The sequence below is a fragment of the Amblyraja radiata genome, chromosome 26 (genome assembly GCF_010909765.2).
Source record: "Amblyraja radiata isolate CabotCenter1 chromosome 26, sAmbRad1.1.pri, whole genome shotgun sequence".
Taxonomy (NCBI): domain Eukaryota; kingdom Metazoa; phylum Chordata; class Chondrichthyes; order Rajiformes; family Rajidae; genus Amblyraja; species Amblyraja radiata.
The window spans coordinates 36,461,680-36,482,117 of record NC_045981.1 but is presented as its reverse complement, the minus strand read 5'-3'; the positions used below and the strand labels follow the sequence as shown (position 1 = coordinate 36,482,117).

At 52.2% G+C, this 20,438-nt stretch overlaps 1 protein-coding gene across 1 annotated transcript; it reads left to right on the top strand.

Moving 5' to 3' along the window:
• Positions 1 to 4,923: 4,923 nt before the first annotated feature.
• Positions 4,924 to 11,538, top strand: ankrd40 (ankyrin repeat domain 40). Its single transcript, XM_033043985.1, has 6 exons — positions 4,924 to 5,266; positions 7,500 to 7,555; positions 7,614 to 7,763; positions 8,931 to 9,188; positions 10,137 to 10,315; positions 10,848 to 11,538. Exons 1-6 carry the CDS (start codon positions 4,953 to 4,955, stop codon positions 10,983 to 10,985), a joined length of 1,095 nt encoding a protein of 364 aa, XP_032899876.1. The 5' UTR covers positions 4,924 to 4,952; the 3' UTR covers positions 10,986 to 11,538.
• Positions 11,539 to 20,438: the final 8,900 nt, after the last annotated feature.

Genomic DNA, 20,438 nt, shown 5'->3' with positions numbered 1-20,438 from the left:
TCTGGCCCGCCCATCAATCTCTGGCCCGCCCATCAATCTCTGGCCCGCCCATCAATCTCTGGCCCGCCCATCAATCTCTGGCCCGCCCATCAATCACTGGCCCGCCCATCAATCTCTGGCCCGCCCATCAATCTCTGGCCCGCCCATCAATCTCTGGCCCGCCCATCAATCTCTGGCCCGCCCAGCGAGAGACTGCCTGCCGGCCTGCAGCGCGTTTTAGTTCCGATTTCCGACATCTGTAGGTTGACATAATTTATCCCGACCCCGCCCCTTCATGTAGCCACGCCCCCCTGCGTAGCCCCGCCCCGTACGCCGTTACGCCTCTTCGCGTAGCCCCGCCCCATTCCCGGGCCCCGCCTCCTTTGTTGTCACGTGTAACGAGGTACAGTGAAAAGAAACAGACAACAGGTGCAGGAGTAGACCATTCGGCCCTTCGAGCCAGCACGGTTTCGTGCCCGAAACGTCGCCTATTTCCATCGCTCCAAAGATGCTGCTGCACCCGCTGAGTTTCTCCAGCAATTTTGTGTACCACCATCCACAAACAGTATCCCATTCCTGTTTTTTCCCCCATATCCCTCAATTCCGATAGCCCTAAGAGCTAAATCTAACTCTCTCTTGAATACATCCAGTGAATCGGCCTCCACTGCATCTGTGGCAGAGATATCCACAGATTCACAACTCTCAGGGTGAAAAAGTGTTCCCTCATCTCAGTCCTAAATGGCCTACCCCTTATTTTTAAACTGACCCCTGGTTCTGGACTCCCCCAACATTGGGAACATTTTTCCTAGCCTGTCCAATCCCTTAAGAATATATGTTTCTATAAGATTCCCTCTCATCCTTCTAAATTCCAGTGAATATAAACCAGTCGATGCATTCTTTAATCATATGTCAGTCCAGCCATCCCAGGAATTATCCTGGTGAACCTATGTTGCACTCCCTCAATAGCAAGAATGTCCTTCCTCAAATTAGGAGACGAAAATTGCACACAATACTCCAGGTGCAGTCTCACTAAGGCCCTGTACAACAGCAGTAGGACATTCCTTGCTCCTATACTCAAATCCTCTCGCTATGAAGGTCAACATGCCATTTGCTTTCATCACAGCCTGCTAAACCTGCATGCTTATTTTGGGTGACTGATGTACAAGGACACCCAAGTCTCGTTGCACCTCACCTTTTCCTAATCTGACACCATTCAGATAATAATCTGCCTTCTTGCTCTTACCACCAAAGTGGATAACCTCACATTTATCCGCATTATACTGCATCTGTCATGCATCTGCCCATTCACCCAACTTCTCCAAGTTACCCTGCAGCCTTATAGCATCCTCCTCGCAGCTCACCTTGCCGGCCAGCTTTGTGTCATCCGCAAACTTGGAGATGTTGCTTTGTGCCATCCGCAAACTTGGAAAAGCTTTTGTTGCGTGCTATCCAGTCCACAGAAAGGCATCCACTTACAGTGTATAGATACATGACAAGGGAATAACCTTCCCTCTCCACCTCCCCTCCACCTTTACCCCCAGTCCCCCTCTCCCACTAGCACCACTCTCTCCCCTTGCTCCCACCATCAATCAACCTGATCTCTGGTACTCTCGCCTGTCACCTACCCCGCCTCCCACAGCTTGGAGCTCACCAATGATGGGAGCGGTTAGGTATCCTTGTGAGGACGAGGACTATAAGACACAGCACAGAGGTTGACTGATGGAGAGGGAGGTGGTATCAGAGAGGCAGTCTATGTCATCCAGCATCACACAAGCTGTGTCTTCACACCGCCACTATTCTCAACCTCCAGCAATGCTGAAACACATCTCCAACAAGCTCCACGCTGGAGTGATGCTAATCTCTTACAAGATATTGTCAAATGCACCCAGCTGTATAGTCGAGATATAGTCAAATGATTCCTGCACTTTAATGTCTTTGAAACCATGTTCCAAATCCATTCTGATTTCAAAAGTGTACAGGAGGATGGGGCTTACTATCAAAATTAGCAAAGTGTCCTCAGATTATGTCGAAGACGTTCTCCTCCTCTCCCAGAATAGTTTTGTGATACCCTCTCTCACTGCTCCCCCTCTGTAAATTCCTGCTGCTATCCTGTGGTTGAACCATGTTCTGACCTTGTCTCACTACCACATCAACGTGTCTTACCTCAGTTCATTCCCTCCACAGATGGAACCTCCCATTTCTTGGTGGTCAGGAGATTTACCACTGCACATGCACTAGCATTGTGCGGATGGAACTTGTGTTTGAAAACCATGACCTCAGAACCAACACAAATGACATGGAGTTATCAACAACCTGCTGGAGGATTTTATAGTTTACCATGGATTGAAAGGCGCAAGAGAGTTGCGTTCCTTAAGATAGACACAATGTGCTGGAGTAACTCAACGGGTCAAGCAGCATCACTGGGACTATGGAGAGGTGATGTTTTGGGTTGGGACCCTTCTTCAGTCACCTGTCCATGTTCTCCAAGGTTGCTGCCTGACCCGCTGAATTACTCCAGGCCCATTCTTAATCACGTGTATGACCAAAAAGTGGAATACATCTTTTCTAATTCTGAAAGCATCACCAGTATATTGTTTTGTACTGTATATACAATAGACAATAGGTGCAGGAGTAGGCCATTCAACCCTTCGAGCCAGCACCACCATTCAATGTGATCATGGCTGATCATCCCCAATCAGTACCCCGTTCCTGCCTTCTCCCCATATCCTCTGACTCTGCTATTTTTAAGAGCCCTATCTAGCTCTCTCTTGAAAGCATCCAGAGAACCTGCCTCCGCTGCCCTCTGATGCAGAGAATTCCACAGACTCACCACTCTCTGTAAAAAAAAGTGTTTCCTCGTCTCCGTTCTAAATGGCTTACTCCTTATTCTTAAACTGTGGCCCCTGGTGCTGGACTCCCCCAACATCGGAAACATGTTTCCTGCCTCTAGCGTGTCCAAGCCCTTAATAATCTTATATGTTTCAATGAGATACCCTCTCATCCTTCTGAACTCCAGAGTGTACAAGCCCAGCCGCTCCATTCTCTCAGCATATGACAGTCCCGCCATCCCGGGAATTAACCTTGTAAACCTACGCTGCACTCCCTCAATTGCAAGAATGTCCTTCCTCAAATTAGGGGACCAAAACTGCACACAATACGCCAGGTGTGGTCGCACTAGGGCTCTGTACAACAATACGATTCATATTTTTTTCAGTTTATCAAGTGAGATATTTATGATTTACTGACAATGTTTGCTTACGGTCAGAGGTCAAATATGACTGCTCACGTGTGTGACCGCACACGGAAGCATTTTTTTCATAACTCAGTTTTATCTTACAAAATCTTGTGAATTTAAAAAAGCTAGAATGTTCATATCATTAGCAGACATGTATTATACTGTAGGTAGGAAAATAGCAATGAATAAGATTAATCTCTTACACTCGTTTTTTTAGACAATATACAATAGGAACAGTAGGCCATTCAGCCCTTCGAGCCAGTACTGCCATTCAATGTGATCATGGCTGATCATTCACAATCAGTACCCCGTTCCTGCCTTCTCCCCATATCCCCTGACTCCGCTATCTTTAAGAGCCCTATCTAGCTCTCTCTTGAAAGTATCCAGAGAACCGGTCTCCACCGCCATCTGAGGCAGAGAATTCCACAGACTCACAACTCCCTGTGTGAAGAAGTGTTTCCACGTCTCCGTTCTAAATGGCTTACCACTTATTCTTAAACTGTGGCCCCTGGTTCTGGACTCCCCCAACATCGGGAGCATGTTTCCTGCCTCTAGCGTGTCCAAACCCTTAACAATCTTATGTTTCAATAAGATACCCTCTCATCCTTCTAAACTCCACAAGCCCAGCCGCTCCATTCTCTCAGCATATGACAGTCCCGCCATCCTTTTGTATACTTTTATGTATTACTTTATGTGATGCCATTTGGTAACATTTGTGACATTTGGTTCACTTTCCAAAGAATGGCCCTCCAGCATTTTGCCTCTTTCCTTGATAAACCAGCATCTGCAGTTCCTAGTTTCTACAGTTGGTCAGCTTGTCAAAATTAACAGGGCCGCTGTCCTCTTCTTGCCAACAGCCTGAGCCCACAGTCATTATCATTGTCCACGTGCTCGATACCGGACCTCTGGTGCAGGCACTCTGCTCTGAATATTGATGGCGGACAAGACCAGACACAAGAGGAAAAAGATTCAAACACATGTCTCCTTGAGAAAAATGCTGCATCTTCATCGATTCCCAGCAATCTCTGGCCCATGTGGAGAAAGAACACTGGAGACACAAGAAGTCCGAAGAAGGGTCCCGATCCAAAATGTTGCCTGTCCATTCCCTCCACAGCACAGATGCTGCCTGACCTGCTGAGTTCCTCCAGAGCTGTGTGTTTTTTGCGCTTTGAGCCTCGAGCCCACCCACCATCTCTAGACTGCCCATGCCCACGCGCCCACCTTGCCCAGCATCTCCTGCCCTTTCCCTAGACGAGGCTCTGGGGGCCACATGGGCTTCTTCAGCCACCTCAGAAGCTACCAAGCAAAGATTATAGCTCAAGTCGGGATTCATGGGCAAAACCGCCTCCCCTTTGTAGCCACCTGCTTCCAGGCCACAAGGCCAGGCCCAGGATCAGACAGACCCTCATCCTCATCCTCCTGAACCATGCTCACCCTCCATCTCTGTCCCTTCCTCAGACAACCGAGAGCTCTACCCTCTCCCTCCTCCTCCCCCGCCTGTCAGCCCACTACAACCCGCACAGCAAGATCCCATACATGTAGGCCCGGTTACACAGCAAGATCCCATTCTCCCTGCCCAAGGGTAAACCAGGGGATTAGATCCCAGGGTGGGGTAGAGGAGAGGAGCGAGGATGGGGCAGGATAAGGAGGGCTAGGCCAGGCGAGTGCGGCCGGGAATGGAGCCGGGGGGCGGGAGTAGGCCGGGCCGGGGGCGGGGCGCGTTGGGCCGGGCCGGGCGATGGAGGCCGACCCGCAGCTGGAGCTGGACGAGCGGCTGCGGGAGGCCTGCAGTGTCGGGGACGCCGAGTCGGTGCGGCGGCTGCTCGACCGCGGGGCCCGGGTGAACGGGCAGAACCCGGTCAACGGCTGGTGGGTGAGCGGGGAGCGGGGAGCGGGGAGCGGGGAGCCTGGGCCCGGGGAGCGGGGAGCCTGGGCCCGGGGAGCGGGGAGTCTGGGCCCGGGGAGCGGGGAGCCTGGGCCCGGGGAGCGGGGAGCCTGGGCCCGGGGAGCGGGGAGCGGGGAGCCTGGGCACCGGCGGAGTTTCTTGCTGCGGTAAAGGACTGGGTTGATGGGCCGGGAGATGGGAGCCTGGAGCCGGGGACATGTGGTGGATCGTGTGTGTGGGGGTGTGGGACGGGGAGGGAGATGGGTCTGTCTTTGGGTCTGGGCTGTATTATGTGTGTGTGTGTGGGGTGTGGGTGGGAGGGGTCTGGTGTGGGTGAGGGGGGGGGGGAGGGGTCTGTGTGGATGAGGGGGGGGGTCTGTGTGTGGGTGTGAGGGGGGGGTCTGTGTGTGTTGGGTGAGGGGGGGGGTCTGTGGTGTGGGTGAGGGTGGGGTCTGCTTTGGTGGGGTTGCTGGGGGACTGTGTGGTGTGGGCGAGGGGGGGGGTCTGTGTGTGTGTGGGGTGAGGGGGGGGGGGTCTTGTGTTGTGGGTGGTGGGGGTTGAGTGGGTGTGGGGCGGGGGTCTGTGTGTGTTGGGGGTGCGTGGGGGGTCATGTGTGTGACGTGGGTGAGGGGGGGGTCTGTGGGTGTGGGGTGAGGGGGGGTCTGTGGGTGTGTGGGTGAGGGGGGGGTCTGTGTGTGTGTGGGTGAGGGGGGGGTTCTGTGTGTGTGGGGTGAGGGGGTGTGTGTGTGTGGGTGAGGGGGGGGTCTGTGTGTGTGTTGGTGAGGGGGGGTCTGTGTGTGTGGGGGTGAGGGGGGGGTCTGTGTGTGGGGGTGAGGGGGGGGTCTGTGTGTGTGGGGGTGAGGGGGGGTCTGTGTGGGTGAGGGGGGGGTCTGTGTGTGGTGTGGGTGAGGGGGGGTCTGTGTGTGTGGGGGGGGGGGCTGTACCAATGGGGGTGGGGCTGTTTCTGTGGAGTTTCAGTTCCCTGCCTTCACCCCAAGTGACTGAGTGGTGACATGATTTTGGTCAACCCTGTAAGGTGCTGACCAAGCGCTGTAATGATTCTTGATTCACTGAGTAACACAGGAGGCCATTAGGCCCATCATGCCCAGGTCTGCTCTTCACCAGACCCCCCCCCCCTTTCACAAGTCTGCACCAACTGTACATCTACAAATGGTGGTGTGTGCAGTCATGTCAGGAACATTGCTGGGGACTGACAGAAACCAGTGGCCCAATTCCAACCCACCACCAATCTCCACTGCCTGCTACTGGCCAACTTCACCCCTCGGCATAAATCGCCAACTTTAGAACCTGCTCAGAAATGTTCAAATCTGCTACGTTACTGCACATTTACACAGCACGATCCAACACGGTCACAGCTTAAGGATAAGGGGGAAATCCTTTAAAACCGAGATGAGAAGAACTTTTTTCACACAGAGAGTGGTGAATCTCTGGAACTCCCTGCCACAGAGGGTAGTCGAGGCCAGTTCATTGGCTATATTTAAGAGGGAGTTAGATGTGGCCCTTGTGGCTAAGGGGATCAGAGGGTATGGAGAGAAGGAAGGTACGGGATACTGAGTTGGATGATCAGCCATGATCATATTGAATGGCGGTGCAGGCTCGAAGGGCCGAATGGCCTACTCCTGCACCTAATTTCTATGTTTCTATGTTTCTAACTCGCACTCACCTCCTGGCCAACCCCACCCACTAGTACGCTTCCCGCTTGGTATCTCTACCACAAATAACCAGCTGCGTTGGCTGTCAGTAGTTCCATAAGAATATTAAAAAAACAGGACGGGCAGTGTGCTCTTGAACCTGGGCCACTACTCAGAGGCTGAGCCAATCATGGCCTCAATACCCATTTGCCCGGTCAGAGTCAGCACAGAAACACGCCCTTTGGCCCAACATGTCCAGGTGCTTTGCCCAACCAAGATGCCCTATCTACACTAATTCCACCTGCCCTTGTTTGGTCCATGTCTCTGTAAATCATAACTATCCACGTCCCTGTCCAAGTGTCAATGGAATTTAGTTCCACTCTTCAGTATGTCCCATGATTTCCCAACACATGGAGCGAGCTGCCTGACAGCTGTGGAGCAGGTACACTCATTTGGACACGGATAGAAAACGTTTCGAGGGCTATGGGCCGAATGTAAGTAAGTGGGACTAGTGTAGATGGAGCATCTTGGTCTGCATGGGTGAGAGGGGCTGAAGAGCCTGTTTCCGTGCTGGCTTTGCTTGCCCACTCATACTGACCATCTGTGTCACAGGGCGCTCCTGTTCTGTGTTACAGGTCACGTCTGTTTCGTGTCACAGATCACACATGTTCCTTGTAACAGGCCACCTGCTCCGTCTTACAGGACATGTCTGGTCCGTATTACAGGACATGCCTGGTCCGTGTTACAGGACATGCCTGGTCCGTGTTACAGGACATGCCTGGTCCGTGTTACAGGTCATGCCTGGTCAGTGTTACAGGTCATGCATGCTCCATGTTACAGACTCACCTGTTGTGTGTTACAGGACAAGCCTGCACTGGGCGAGGTAAGCGTGGGCATCACCAGATCGTGTCGTTGTTGCTGGAGACCGGGGCACAGACACACGTGCTCACTAGCAAGGGCGAGAGCGCAGCCCAGCTCACCACCAGGCCCGAGCTCACCGCCCTGTTAGGAGGTAAATACCCTGCCCACTCTCTCCCCCTCAACCCTCCCACTCTCCCCCACGACCCGCTCTCCGTCTCACCCCCCGCTCCCCTCCCCGCCCCACTCCCATGCATGCCTGACAAATTTATATTCAAATAGATCAATAACATTCTGTGATTTTAAAAGAAGAATGTTGTTCAGTGCTACAGCAGTAACCGAGCGATGGGAGGTGGAATTTAATGTGTACATGTTCACGTGTTGAGTGCGTGTGCATGTTCACGTGTTGAGTGCGTGTGCATGTTCACGTGATGAGTGTGTGTGCATGTTCACGTGATATGTGCATGTTCACGTGATTATTGCATGTGCATGTTCACGTGATTAGTGTGTGTGCATGTTCACGTGATGTGTGCATGTTCACGTGATGAGTTCATGTTCACGTGATGAGTGTGTGTGCATGTTCACGTGATGAGTGTGTGTGCATGTTCACGTGATGAGTGTGTGTGCATGTTCACGTGATATGTGCATGTTCACGTGATTATTGCATGTGCATGTTCACGTGATTAGTGTGTGTGCATGTTCACGTGATGTGTGCATGTTCACGTGATGAGTTCATGTTCACGTGATGAGTGCGTGTTCATGTTCACGTGATTAGTGCATGTTCACGTGATGAGTGCATGTGCGTGTTCACGTGATGTGTGCATGTTCACGTGATTAGTGCGTGTTCATGTTCACGTGATTAGTGCGTGTGCATGTTCACATGATGAGTGTGTGCGTGTTCACGTGATGAGTGCGTGTCCGTGTTCACGTGATGTGTGCGTGTTCACGTGATGAGTGCATGTGCGTGTTCACGTGATGAGTGAATGTCCATGTTCACGTGATGTGTGCCTGTTCACGTGATGAGTGCATGTGCGTGTTCACGTGATGAGTGAATGTCCGTGTTCACGTGATGTGTGCCTGTTCACGTGATGAGTGCATGTGCGTGTTCACGTGATGAGTGCATGTGTGTGTTCACGTGATGAATGAATGTCCGTGTTCACGTGATGTGTGCCTGTTCACGTGATGAGTGCATGTGCGTGTTCACGTGATGAGTGCATGTGTGTGTTCACGTGATGAGTGCGTGTGCATGTTCACGTGATGAGTGCATGTTCACGTGATGTGTGCGTGTGTGGAGGTTCTCACGGCTCTCCTCCCTCCACAGTGGACGAGGATCATAGACCGGCGGCCAATGGCCACGAGGAGCTTCCCATCGTCCCCCACTACCTGGCCAACCCGCCGCTGCCGGTGGGCGAGGCTGATCCGGCCCGCGGCCCAGGACAAGGCTCAGGCCCAGCGGGGCTGTTCGCCAACACTGGCCAAGGCTCCGTCCCAGGCCCCGCTCCACAGCTCCTCCCACCGCCTCCAGCTCCTGGCCACTCCCAGCTCTTCTGGATGGGAGCGCTTCCCGATAGTGAGCGAGGTAGGAGAAGGGGGGGGGGGGGGGGGGGAAGTGTTGCCTGCGTGGGGCGGGGGGGAGAGGGAGGGATTAGAGGGAGGGGTTGGTGGGTGGGTAGGTGGTGGTGGGGAGGAGGGGCGAGGGGGAGCGTGCCCCCTCCGACATCCTGACACGGGTCAGTTTCTTCCATTGCATAAAGGCCGCGCATCAAACCTTGCGTTCCCAGCGGTCAGTGCAGCAGAGATTCCAAAGCCTGTTTGGAATAATGGTGGCGCAGTGAGAGAGCCGCTGCCTCACAGCGCTAGAGACCCGGGTTCGATCATGACCTTGGGTGCTGCCTATGTGGAGTTTGCACCTTCTCCCTCAGTGCTCCGGTTTCCTACCACTTCCCAACACTTGCGGATTTGTAGGTTAATTGACCCTTTGTGAATTGCCCCCCAGTGTGTAGGGAGTGGATGAGAAAGTGGGATAACATAGAACTAGTGTGAACGGATGATCGCTGGTCAGCGTGGACTCGGTGGGCTGAAGGTACAGAAGCTTGAAAGCGCGCACCACCAGACTCAGGAACAGCTTCTTCCCCTCTGTTATCAGGCTTCTGAACGGCCCTTCCATAAGCTAGGGTACTGCCCGATTCACCTCTACCCCATTGCGGACATTGGACTTTGTCTGTGGAACTGATGCGCTACAATGCTAAGACATATATTCTGTACTCTGTATCTTCCCCTTTGCTCTACCTATTGCACTGGAGTTTGACCTGACAGTATTTATGTATGGCATATCTGGGATAGCACACAAAGCTTTTCCCTGTACTCTTAGGACTAATGGAATCAAGGGATATGGGGAGAAGGCAGGAACGGGGTACTGATTCTGGATGATCAGCAATGATCATGTTGAATGGCGGTGGTGGCTCGAAGGGCCGAATGGCCTACTCCTGCACCCATTGTCTATGTTTCTAACCCTGCCCTTGCCCAGAACTGGTGCTGAAGGTTCGGCTCCACAGCACGGGGACAGAAGCCGACTTCATCGAGGTGGAGCTCGACCGTGGCTGCCTCACCTACCAAGCGCTGCTCTCCCTCGCCAGTCACGAGCTGGGCGTCAGTCCCGAGCAGGTGGAGAGGATCAGAAAGCTGCCCAACACTCTGCTGAGGAAGGTAAACGCCGATACACCCGTCACTGTAACACTGATACACCCCTCACAGATACCCCCCTCACTGATACACCAGCCACTGTAACACGGACACACGCCTCACTAACATGGACACGCGGGTGCAATATATATCAATCAATATCGGTTTTATTCGTCACTTGCACATAAAGTGCAAATGAAATGAATTTACCAGCAGCGGTACAATGAAAAAGAACACACAAAAACACAATAAAAATATTTTAACACAAACATCCACCACAGCATTCATCACTGTGGTGGAAGGCACAAACATTGGCCAGTCCTCCTCCATTTTCCCCCGTGGTCGAGTCCTCAACCCTCTGCAGCCGCCGCTCAGACGAGGCAAGTCTAACAAGTTCAGGAAGTTCACAAGTCTGGAAGTTCAGACAAGGCAAAGTCCAGGTAAGTCCTGAATCGGTGCCTCCCCACCGGAGCCCGCGGCTTCAGGTTGGTGTAGGCCGCAGGCCGGTGGTCGAAGATTTAAAGTGCAGGGCGCTGAGGTTCGTTCCCTGTTGCAGGACAAGGACGTGAGACGGCTGCAGCATTTCCAGGAGCTGGAGTTGGTGCTGAGGGGAGCGGAGGGAGAGGCGTTGGTGCAGGCAGGTCTGACCGAGCGACCCTGCTACAATCCTGGCGCCGCCACGCTGATCTACTGAGGGGCTGGTGTAGGCCCGACCCCCACCTGTAGCCCTGGGACTGGCCGTACCCCAGTACTCCCCCTTCCTGCACCCAAGAAACGCCCACTCCTGACCCTGGAAGCACCCCCCACCCCCCCCCCCCCAATCCTGTAACCCACAACCCCTGGCCCCCTCAGCCTCTGTAGTCCTGGAGCCCCCCCCCACCGCTCCTGCACCCATGAAGCTCCAACCCTACACCCACGCTACGGAGCATCTGTTTACAGATTGGCTGAACACAGACATCCGGATATTTTTCTACTGCCCTCGTGCCAGGGGGCAGGCGTCAGGGGTCACCCTCCTTGTGCTGGGGGGTTCAGGGGTCACCCACCACGTGCCTGGGCCCCACCCTGACCCCTCGCCCGGTCAGGCCACGTCAGGTGTGGACGCCCCACTGTCCCGCCCCCCTCCGGCTATGCAGCTAGATATCGCTATTTTTCTATAAACCTCACTCTTTTAGGCACTTTTCAAAACTATATTAATTATAGTTATTAATAAAACTCGCTCTGCCTTTGCTGCAGAGACTGCAATAATGCGTCTGCCTGTTTGCTGTGTGTGATTGTTCCTTCGCCCGGTGGTGGGTCCGTGTTTGCAGGGTGCAGGTGCTGTGACTCCCCGCCCTCACACCACCGCCCTCTGGGGCTCATTGTTCACCCTGACCTGCTGCTCCAGCCAGTGGCCACGCTGGAGTGGTGTGTGTGGGCGTGCGGAACATTGTCCCGATGTTGGGGGAGTCCAGAACCAGGGGCCACAGTTTAAGAATAAGGGGTAAGCCATTTAGAACGGAGACGAGGAAACACTTTTTCACACAGAGAGTTGTGAGTCTGTGGAATTATCTGCCTCAGAGGGCGGTGGAGGCCAGTTCTCTGGATACTTTCAAGAGAGAGCTAGATAGGGCTCTTAAAGATAGCGGAGTCCGAGGATTTGAGTATAGGAGCAGGGAGGTTCTACTGCAGTTGTACAGGGTCTTGGTGAGACCACACCTGGAGTATTGCGTACAGTTTTGGTCTCCTAATCTGAGGAAAGACATTCTTGCCATAGAGGGAGTACAGAGAAGGTTCACCAGACTGATTCCTGGGATGTCAGGACTTTCATATGAAGAAAGACTGGATAGACTCGGTTTGTACTCGCTAGAATTTAGAAGATTGAGGGGGGATCTTATAGAAACTTACAAAATTCTTAAGTGGTTGGACAGGCTAGATGCAGGAAGACTGTTCCCGATGTTGGGGAAGTCCAGGACAAGGGGTCACAGTTTAAGGATAAGGGGGAAATCTTTTAGGACCGAGATGAGGAAAACATTTTTCACACAGAGTGGTGAATCTCTGGAACTCTCTGCCACAGAAGGTAGTTGAGGCCAGTTCATTGGCTATATTTAAGAGGGCGTTAGATGTGGCCCTTGTGGCTAAAGGGATCAGGGGGTATGGAGAGAAGGCAGGTACAGGATACTGAGTTGGATGATCAGCCATGATCATATTGAATGGCGGTGCAGGCTCGAAGGGCCGAATGGCCTACTCCTGCACCTATTTTCTATGTTTCTATGAGACGAGGAAACACTGTTTCTCACAGAGTGGTGAGTCTGTGGAATTCTCTGCCTCAGAGGGCAGAGGAGGCGAGTTCTCTGGATGCTTTCAAGAGAGAGCTAGATAGGGCTCTTAAAGATAGCGCAGTCGGGATATGGAGAGAAGGCAGGAACGGGGTACTGATTGTGGATGATACAAGATACATTTATTTGTCACATGTACCAATTGGCACAGTGAAATGTGTGGTCACCATACAGCCATATGAATAATAAAGAGCACAGAACACAATAGTCTTTAACACAGACATCCCCCCCACAGTGGGATCAAAGTTTCCCCCTGTGAGGGAAGGCTCCAAAATTCAGTCATCCTCCTCTGTTGTCCTCTGTTGACAAACCATGATCACAGTGAATGGCGGTGTTGGCTCGAAGGGCCGAATGGCCTACTCCTGCACGTATTGTCTAGTGCAAGTGTCTCACAGCAGCTCAGTTTTAGTTCAAGTTCAGTTTAAGTTTAGTGTTACGTGGACATAGGTAAATGAAGAAGAGTGCTGTCCAGTCAGCGGAAAGACTATACATGGTTACAATCGAGCCGTCCCCTGTGTACAGATACAGGATAAAGGGAAGGTAGACAAAAATGCGGGAGAAACTCAGCGGGTGAGGCAGCATCTATGGAGAAAAGGAATAGGTGACGTTTCGGGTCGAGACCCGGAAGCATCTATGGAGCGAAGGAATAGGTGACGTCACCTATTCCTTAGCTCCATAGATGCTGCCTCACCCGCTGAGTTTCTCCAGCATTTTTGTCCACCTTCGATTTTTCCAGCATCTGCAGTACTTTCTTAAACAGGATAAAGGGAATAACGTTTAGTGCAAGATCAAGTAAAGTCCAGTAAAGTCAGGGGCCAATGAGGTAGATGGGAGGTCAGATGCCTTCCAAACTACACACTGGGGAACATATCGCCATTCCTTCATCGAGGCTGTGTTCCAATCCTGGAACCCCCCCCCCCACTAACATTAGACTCACACTTCAGTGACTGCTTGTCACGAGCCACGGCAGCTCACCACCACCTTCTGAGGGGCTTGAATGAATGAATGAACAGGTCCAACTGCAGCCCTGCAGCAGAGGACAGCACTGTGCAGTCACAGGCAGGACAAAGTCACAAAGTACAGAACAGGCCCTTTGGCCCATCATCACCCTCTTACCAAACTAAGACACAAGATGCTGGAGTAACTCAGCGGGACAGGCAGCGCGTCTGGAGAGAAGGGATGGGTGACGTTTCGGGGTGAGACCCTTCTTCAGACTGAGAGTCGGGGAGAGGGAAACTAGAGATATGGACAGGTGAGGTGTGATAACGACAGATCAAAGTAGATGAAGTTCGAGGAAATGTAGAATGGTTTATTGTTGGCTGAGGGGAAGGTGACAACGAGGCGCACAAACAGTAAAATTAATCAGGACTAGTTGGAGAAGCAGGCTGGGGGAGGGACGGGGAGAACGCAACACCATGGCTTCTTGAAGTTAGAGAAACCACTGCACATAACGCTGGGTTGTCAGCTGCCCAAGCGGAATATGTAGCTGTTCCCCTTTTACCCGTCTAATCATCCCGTTTGCCCTCATTAGCTCCACATCCTTCTATGCCTCACCTGTTTAACTTGCTGTTTCAATGGCTTCTGAAAACAGTCTCTGATTCCAGCACGTAGTAGTAGTAGTAGTAGTAGGCCCCCCTCGGTCATGACTGACCATGGGTGATGCATCCTAGTTTGCAGGTGATGTGTGGTCGGATGCAAGCCTGGGCGATCGATGTCATATGGAGGACAGGCTGTTGCCCATGCAGCACGTCCCCCCTCTCCACGTCACTGATTGATCCAAAGGAACAGCAGGGCCGTTACAGTTTGGCACCAGCGCCGTCGCATGAGCTGCCAGAGCGAGGTTGTAGACAACGACGAACTGCCTTAGGGGCTCCGACTCCGGATTTTCTCAATTTACTACTGGAGCCTTTTCCATGACTGGATATGGCCACAAGGCAGTGGAGGTTTTAAATCGGAGTTTTCCCTCTCCTAGATGGATTGCCTTCCCAGACTGACGAGCCCCATCTACCCGAGACATGTGGGGACATCTAGCTTCCCGTGCAGGTCTATAGCACCTGCCCACTCCAGCTCGTACTCTGTAAAGATCAAAAATAAAGATTATTTAATTGTCATATTTACACAGTTTAAGAATAAGGGGTAAGCCATTTAGAACGGAGACCATTATCTGAATGGTGGCCGATTAGGAAAGGGGGAGATGCAACGAGACCTGGGTGTCATGGTACATCAGTCATTAAAAGTAGGCATGCAGGTGCAGCAGGCAGTGAAGAAGGCGAATGGTATGTTAGCATTCATAGCAAAAGGATTTGAGTATAGGAGCAGGGAGGTTCTACTGCAGTTGTACAGGGTCTAGGTGAGACCACACCTGGAGTATTGCGTACAGTTTTGGTCTCCTAATCTGAGGAAAGACATTCTTGCCATAGAGGGAGTACAGTGAAGGTTCACCAGACTGATTCCTGGGATGGCAGGACTTTCATATGAAGAAAGACTGGATAGACTCGGTTTGTACTCGCTAGAATTTAGAAGATTGAGGGGGGATCTTATAGAAACTTACAAAATTCTTAAGGGGTTGGACAGGCTAGATGCAGGAAGATTGTTCCCGATGTTGGGGAAGTCCAGAACAAGGGGTCACAGTTTAAGGATAAGGGGGAAATCTTTTAGGACCGAGATGAGGAAAACATTTTTCACACAGAGTGGTGAATCTCTGGAACTCTCTGCCACAGAAGGTAGTTGAGGCCAGTTCATTGGCTATATTTAAGAGGGAGTTAGATGTGGCCCTTGTGGCTAAAGGGATCAGGGGGTATGGAGAGAAGGCAGGTACAGGATACTGAGTTGGATGATCAGCCATGATCATATTGAATGGCGGTGCAGGCTCGAAGGGCCGAATGGCCTACTCCTGCACCTATTTTCTATGTTTCTATGAGACGAGGAAAACACTGTTTCTCACAGAGTGGTGAGTCTGTGGAATTCTCTGCCTCACAGGGCAGGTGGAGGCGAGTTCTCTGGATGCTTTCAAGAGAGAGCTAGATAGGGCTCTTAAAGATCGCGCAGTCGGGATATGGGGAGAAGGCAGGAACGGGGTACTGATTGTGGATGATACAAGATACATTTATTTGTCACATGTACCAATTGGCACAGTGAAATGTGTGGTCACCATACAGCCATATGAATAATAAAGAGCACAGAACACGATAGTCTTTAACACAGACATCCCCCCCACAGTGGGATCAAAGTTTCCCCCTGTGAGGGAAGGCTCCAAAATTCAGTCATCCTCCTCTGTTGTCCTCTGTTGACAAACCATGATCACAGTGAATGGCGGTGTTGGCTCGAAGGGCCGAATGGCCTACTCCTGCACGTATTGTCTAGTGCAAGTGTCTCACAGCAGCTCAGTTTTAGTTCAAGTTCAGTTTAAGTTTAGTGTTACGTGGACATAGGTAAATGAAGAAGAGTGCTGTCCAGTCAGCGGAAAGACTATACATGGTTACAATCGAGCCGTCGACTGTGTACAGATACAGGATAAAGGGAAGGTAGACAAAAATGCTGGAGAAACTCAGCGGGTGAGGCAGCATCTATGGAGAAAAGGAATAGGTGACGTTTCGGGTCGAGACCCGGAAGCATCCATGGAGCGAAGGAATAGGTGACGTCACCTATTCCTTAGCTCCATAGATGCTGCCTCACCCAGCATTTTTGTCCACCTTCGATTTTTCCAGCATCTGCAGTTCTTTCTTAAACAGGATAAAGGGAATAACGTTTAGTGCAAGATCAAGTAAAGTCCAGTAAAGTCAGGGGCCAATGAGGTAGATGGGAGGTCAGATGCCTTCCAAACTACACACTGGGGAACATATCGCCATTCCTTCATCGAGGCTGTGTTCCAATCCTGGAACCCCCCTCCCCCCCACTAACATTAGACTCACACTTCAGTGACTGCTTGTCACGAGCCACGGCAGCTCACCACCACTTTCTGAGGGGCTTGAATGAATGAATGAACAGGTCCAACTGCAGCCCTGCAGCAGAGGACAGCACTGTGCAGTCACAGGCAGGACAAAGTCACAAAGTACAGAACAGGCCCTTTGGCCCATCATCACCCTCTTACCAAACTAAGACACAAGATGCTGGAGTAACTCAGCGGGACAGGCAGCGCGTCTGGAGAGAAGGGATGGGTGACGTTTCTGGGTGAGACCCTTCTTCAGACTGAGAGTCGGGGAGAGGGAAACTAGAGATATGGACAGGTGAGGTGTGATAACGACAGATCAAAGTAGATGAAGTTCGAGGAAATGTAGAATGGTTTATTGTTGGCTGAGGGGAAGGTGACAACGAGGCGCACAAACAGTAAAATTAATCAGGACTAGTTGGAGAAGTAGGCTGGGGGAGGGACGGGGAGAACGCAACACCATGGGCTTCTTGAAGTTAGAGAAACCACTGCACATAACGCTGGGTTGTCAGCTGCCCAAGCGGAATATGAAGCTGTTCCCCTTTTACCCGTCTAATCATCCCGTTTGCCCTCATTAGCTCCACATCCTTCTATGCCTCACCTGTTTAACTTGCTGTTTCAATGGTTTCTGAAAACAGTCTCTGATTCCAGCACGTAGTAGTAGTAGTAGTAGTAGTAGGCCCCCCTCGGTCATGACTGACCATGGGTGATGCATCCTAGTTTGCAGGTGATGTGTGGTCGGATGCAAGCCTGGGCGATCGATGTCATATGGAGGACAGGCTGTTGCCCATGCAGCACGTCGGTGCAGGCTCGAAGGGCCGAATGGCCTACTCCTGCACCTATTTTATATGTTTCTATGAGACGAGAAAACACTGTTTCTCACAGAGAGTGGTGAGTCTGTGGAATTCTCTGCCTCACAGGGCGGTGGAGGCGAGTTCTCTGGATGCTTTCAAGAGAGAGCTAGATAGGGCTCTTAAAGATAGCGGAGTCAGAGGATATGGGGAGAAGGCAGGAACGGGGTACTGATTGTGGATGATCAGCCATGATCACATTGAATGGCCTACTCCTGCACCTATTGTCTATGTGCCAACAATGAAATTCTTACTTACAGCAGCTTAACATGCCTGTAAACGGCATACACACACACACACTGTATAATAAATTAACCACAATAGTGAAAAAATCCACGTCCCTCAGCTCAACCAAAGTCAGCTCTTGAAACACCAAAGTCCATTGGTTGGTGTTGTGCAGTGTTCAAGAGTCTGATGGTTGTTGGGAAGAAGCTGTTCTTGAACCTGGAGGTCAGGGTTTTCAGGCTCCTGTACCTTCTACCTGATGGCAGGGGTGAGATGAGAGCATGGCCAGGGTGGTGTGGGTCTCTGATGATGCTGGCTGGCTGGCCTTCTTGAGGCAGCGCCTCCTGTAGATCCATTTGATGGTGGGGAGGTCAGTACCTGTGATGGACCGGGCAGTGTCCACCCCCCCCCACCCCCCCCCCCAAATCACCAGGAACCAGTCCCAAGCCAAGTCAATGGATGTTTGTTGTCTGGGTGTTAGAGTGGGGAGGGGGGGAGCGTTGTGACAGGGCCAGCCTTGTGATCCCAGACGTCCCCTCACCCCGTGAGCTCTTTGCTGTCTCGGACCGCAGCCCAGACCAGTCGCTGCCCCTTGGCTGACCCTCGCAGAGGCTCAGCCCTGGGTCTCGGGACGGGGATGTGTAGGGGCGGGGTGGTACCATGCTGTAAGCGCCAGACAATCTCCCCATTGTCACAGCCCCAATGCGATCTGACCCTGTCTGAGAGTCAGAGTGGATTATTAACCTGTTCCTTACACCCCAGGCGACCAAAGTCTCACCACACCCGTGGCAGTGGACACAGGGAAGAGTCCACACACACTGACCCTCACTGGGGTACAGACCCGCACACACACTGACCCTCACACTGACCCACACACACTCTGACCCACACTGGGGTACAGACCCGCACACACTCTGACCCACACTGGGGTACAGACCCGCACACACACTGACCCTCACACTGACCCATACACTGACCCACACACTGACCCACACACACTCTGACCCACACTGGGGTACAGACCCACACACACACTGACCCTCACTGGGGTACAGACCCACACACACACTGACCCTCACACAGACCCACACACTGACCCACACACACTCTGACCCACACTGGGGTACAGACCCACACACACTCTGACCCACACTGGGGAACAGACCCATACACATACTGACCCTCACTGGGGTACAGACACACACTGACCCTCACACTGACCCACACACCCTCTGACCCTCACTGGGGTACAGACCCACACACACACTGACCCTCACACAGACCCACACACACTCTGACCCACACTGGGGTACAGACCCACACACACACTGACCCTCACACTGACCCACACACACAGTGACCCTCTCACTGACCCACACACACACTGACCCACACTGGGGTACAGACCCACACACACACTGACCCTCACACTGACCCACACACACAGTGACCCTCACACTGACCCACACACACACTGACCCACACTGGGGTACAGACCCGCACACACACTGACCCTCACACTGACCCACACACACACTGACCCACACTGGGGTACAGACCCACACACACTGACCCTCACACTGACCCACACACACAGTGACCCTCACACTGACCCACACACACACTGACCCACACTGGGGTACAGACCCGCACACACACTGACCCTCACACTGACCCACACACACTGACCCACACTGGGGTACAGACCCACACACACACTGACCCTCACACTGACCCACACACACAGTGACCCTCACACTGACCCACACACACACTGACCCACACTGGGGTACAGACCCGCACACACACTGACCCTCACACTGACCCACACACACACTGACCCACACTGGGGTACAGACCCACACACACTGACCCTCACACTGACCCACACACACAGTGACCCTCACACTGACCCACACACACACTGACCCACACTGGGGTACAGACCCGCACACACACTGACCCTCACACTGACCCACACACACTGACCCACACTGGGGTACAGACCCACACACACACTGACCCTCACACTGACCCACACACACAGTGACCCACACACACACCCTGATATTTAAGTACATTAACAGAAGGAGGGTGGCAAGAGAGAGAATACATCTACTCAGAAACTAAAGCGGTCATCTCTGTGTGGAGCCTGTGTTTGTTTCATGGAGAAAGACATGCAGACTGGGGACAGTTAATGGAGATGTATTGAGGACAATCCATATTACGGTCAAGGAGATGCAGGATGTCCTCAGGGGAATAAAGGCAGATAACTCTTCTGGGTCCCTTCAGAGATAGAGCCCTGGCTGAGATATCCAAATCATCTTTAGGCACGGGTGAGGTGCCGGCTGGGTGGAGGGTAGACAATTTTGTGCCCGTATTAAAGAAGGGCTTCAAGGAAAAGCCCAGGAACTATAGACCAGTGAGCCTAATGTGTGGTAGGCAGAGCTACTGGAGAGTATTCTGAGGAATTAGAGATATATGAATTTGGATACATGGGGGCTGATTAAGGATAGTCAGCATGGTCTTGTACGTGGGAGATTGTGTCTTATGAATCTGATTGAGTTTTTTTAAGAAGTACCCGAAATGGATGACGAGGGCATAATAGATATGGTCCATATGGACTATAACAAGGTTCCACATGGTAGGCTGCTCTGAACAGTTAGATGGGATGCGATCTAGGGAGAACAAACAAACAATACAGAATTGGCTTCATCAGACAATAGGTGCAGGAGTAGGCCATTTGGCCTTTCGAGCAATTCAATGTGATCATGGCTGATCATCCACAATCAGTACCCCGTTCCTGCCTTCTCCCCATATCCCCTGAC

Coding starts and splice junctions, on each gene's coding strand:
- ankrd40 (XM_033043985.1), top strand. CDS start 4,953: ATGGAGGCCGACCCGCAGCTGGAGCTGGACGAGCGGCTGCGGGAGGCC. Junction 9,189..10,136: donor GCTTCCCGATAGTGAGCGAG/GTAGGAGAAGGG, acceptor GCCCTTGCCCAG/AACTGGTGCTGAAGGTTCGG. Junction 10,316..10,847: donor CCAACACTCTGCTGAGGAAG/GTAAACGCCGAT, acceptor TCCCTGTTGCAG/GACAAGGACGTGAGACGGCT.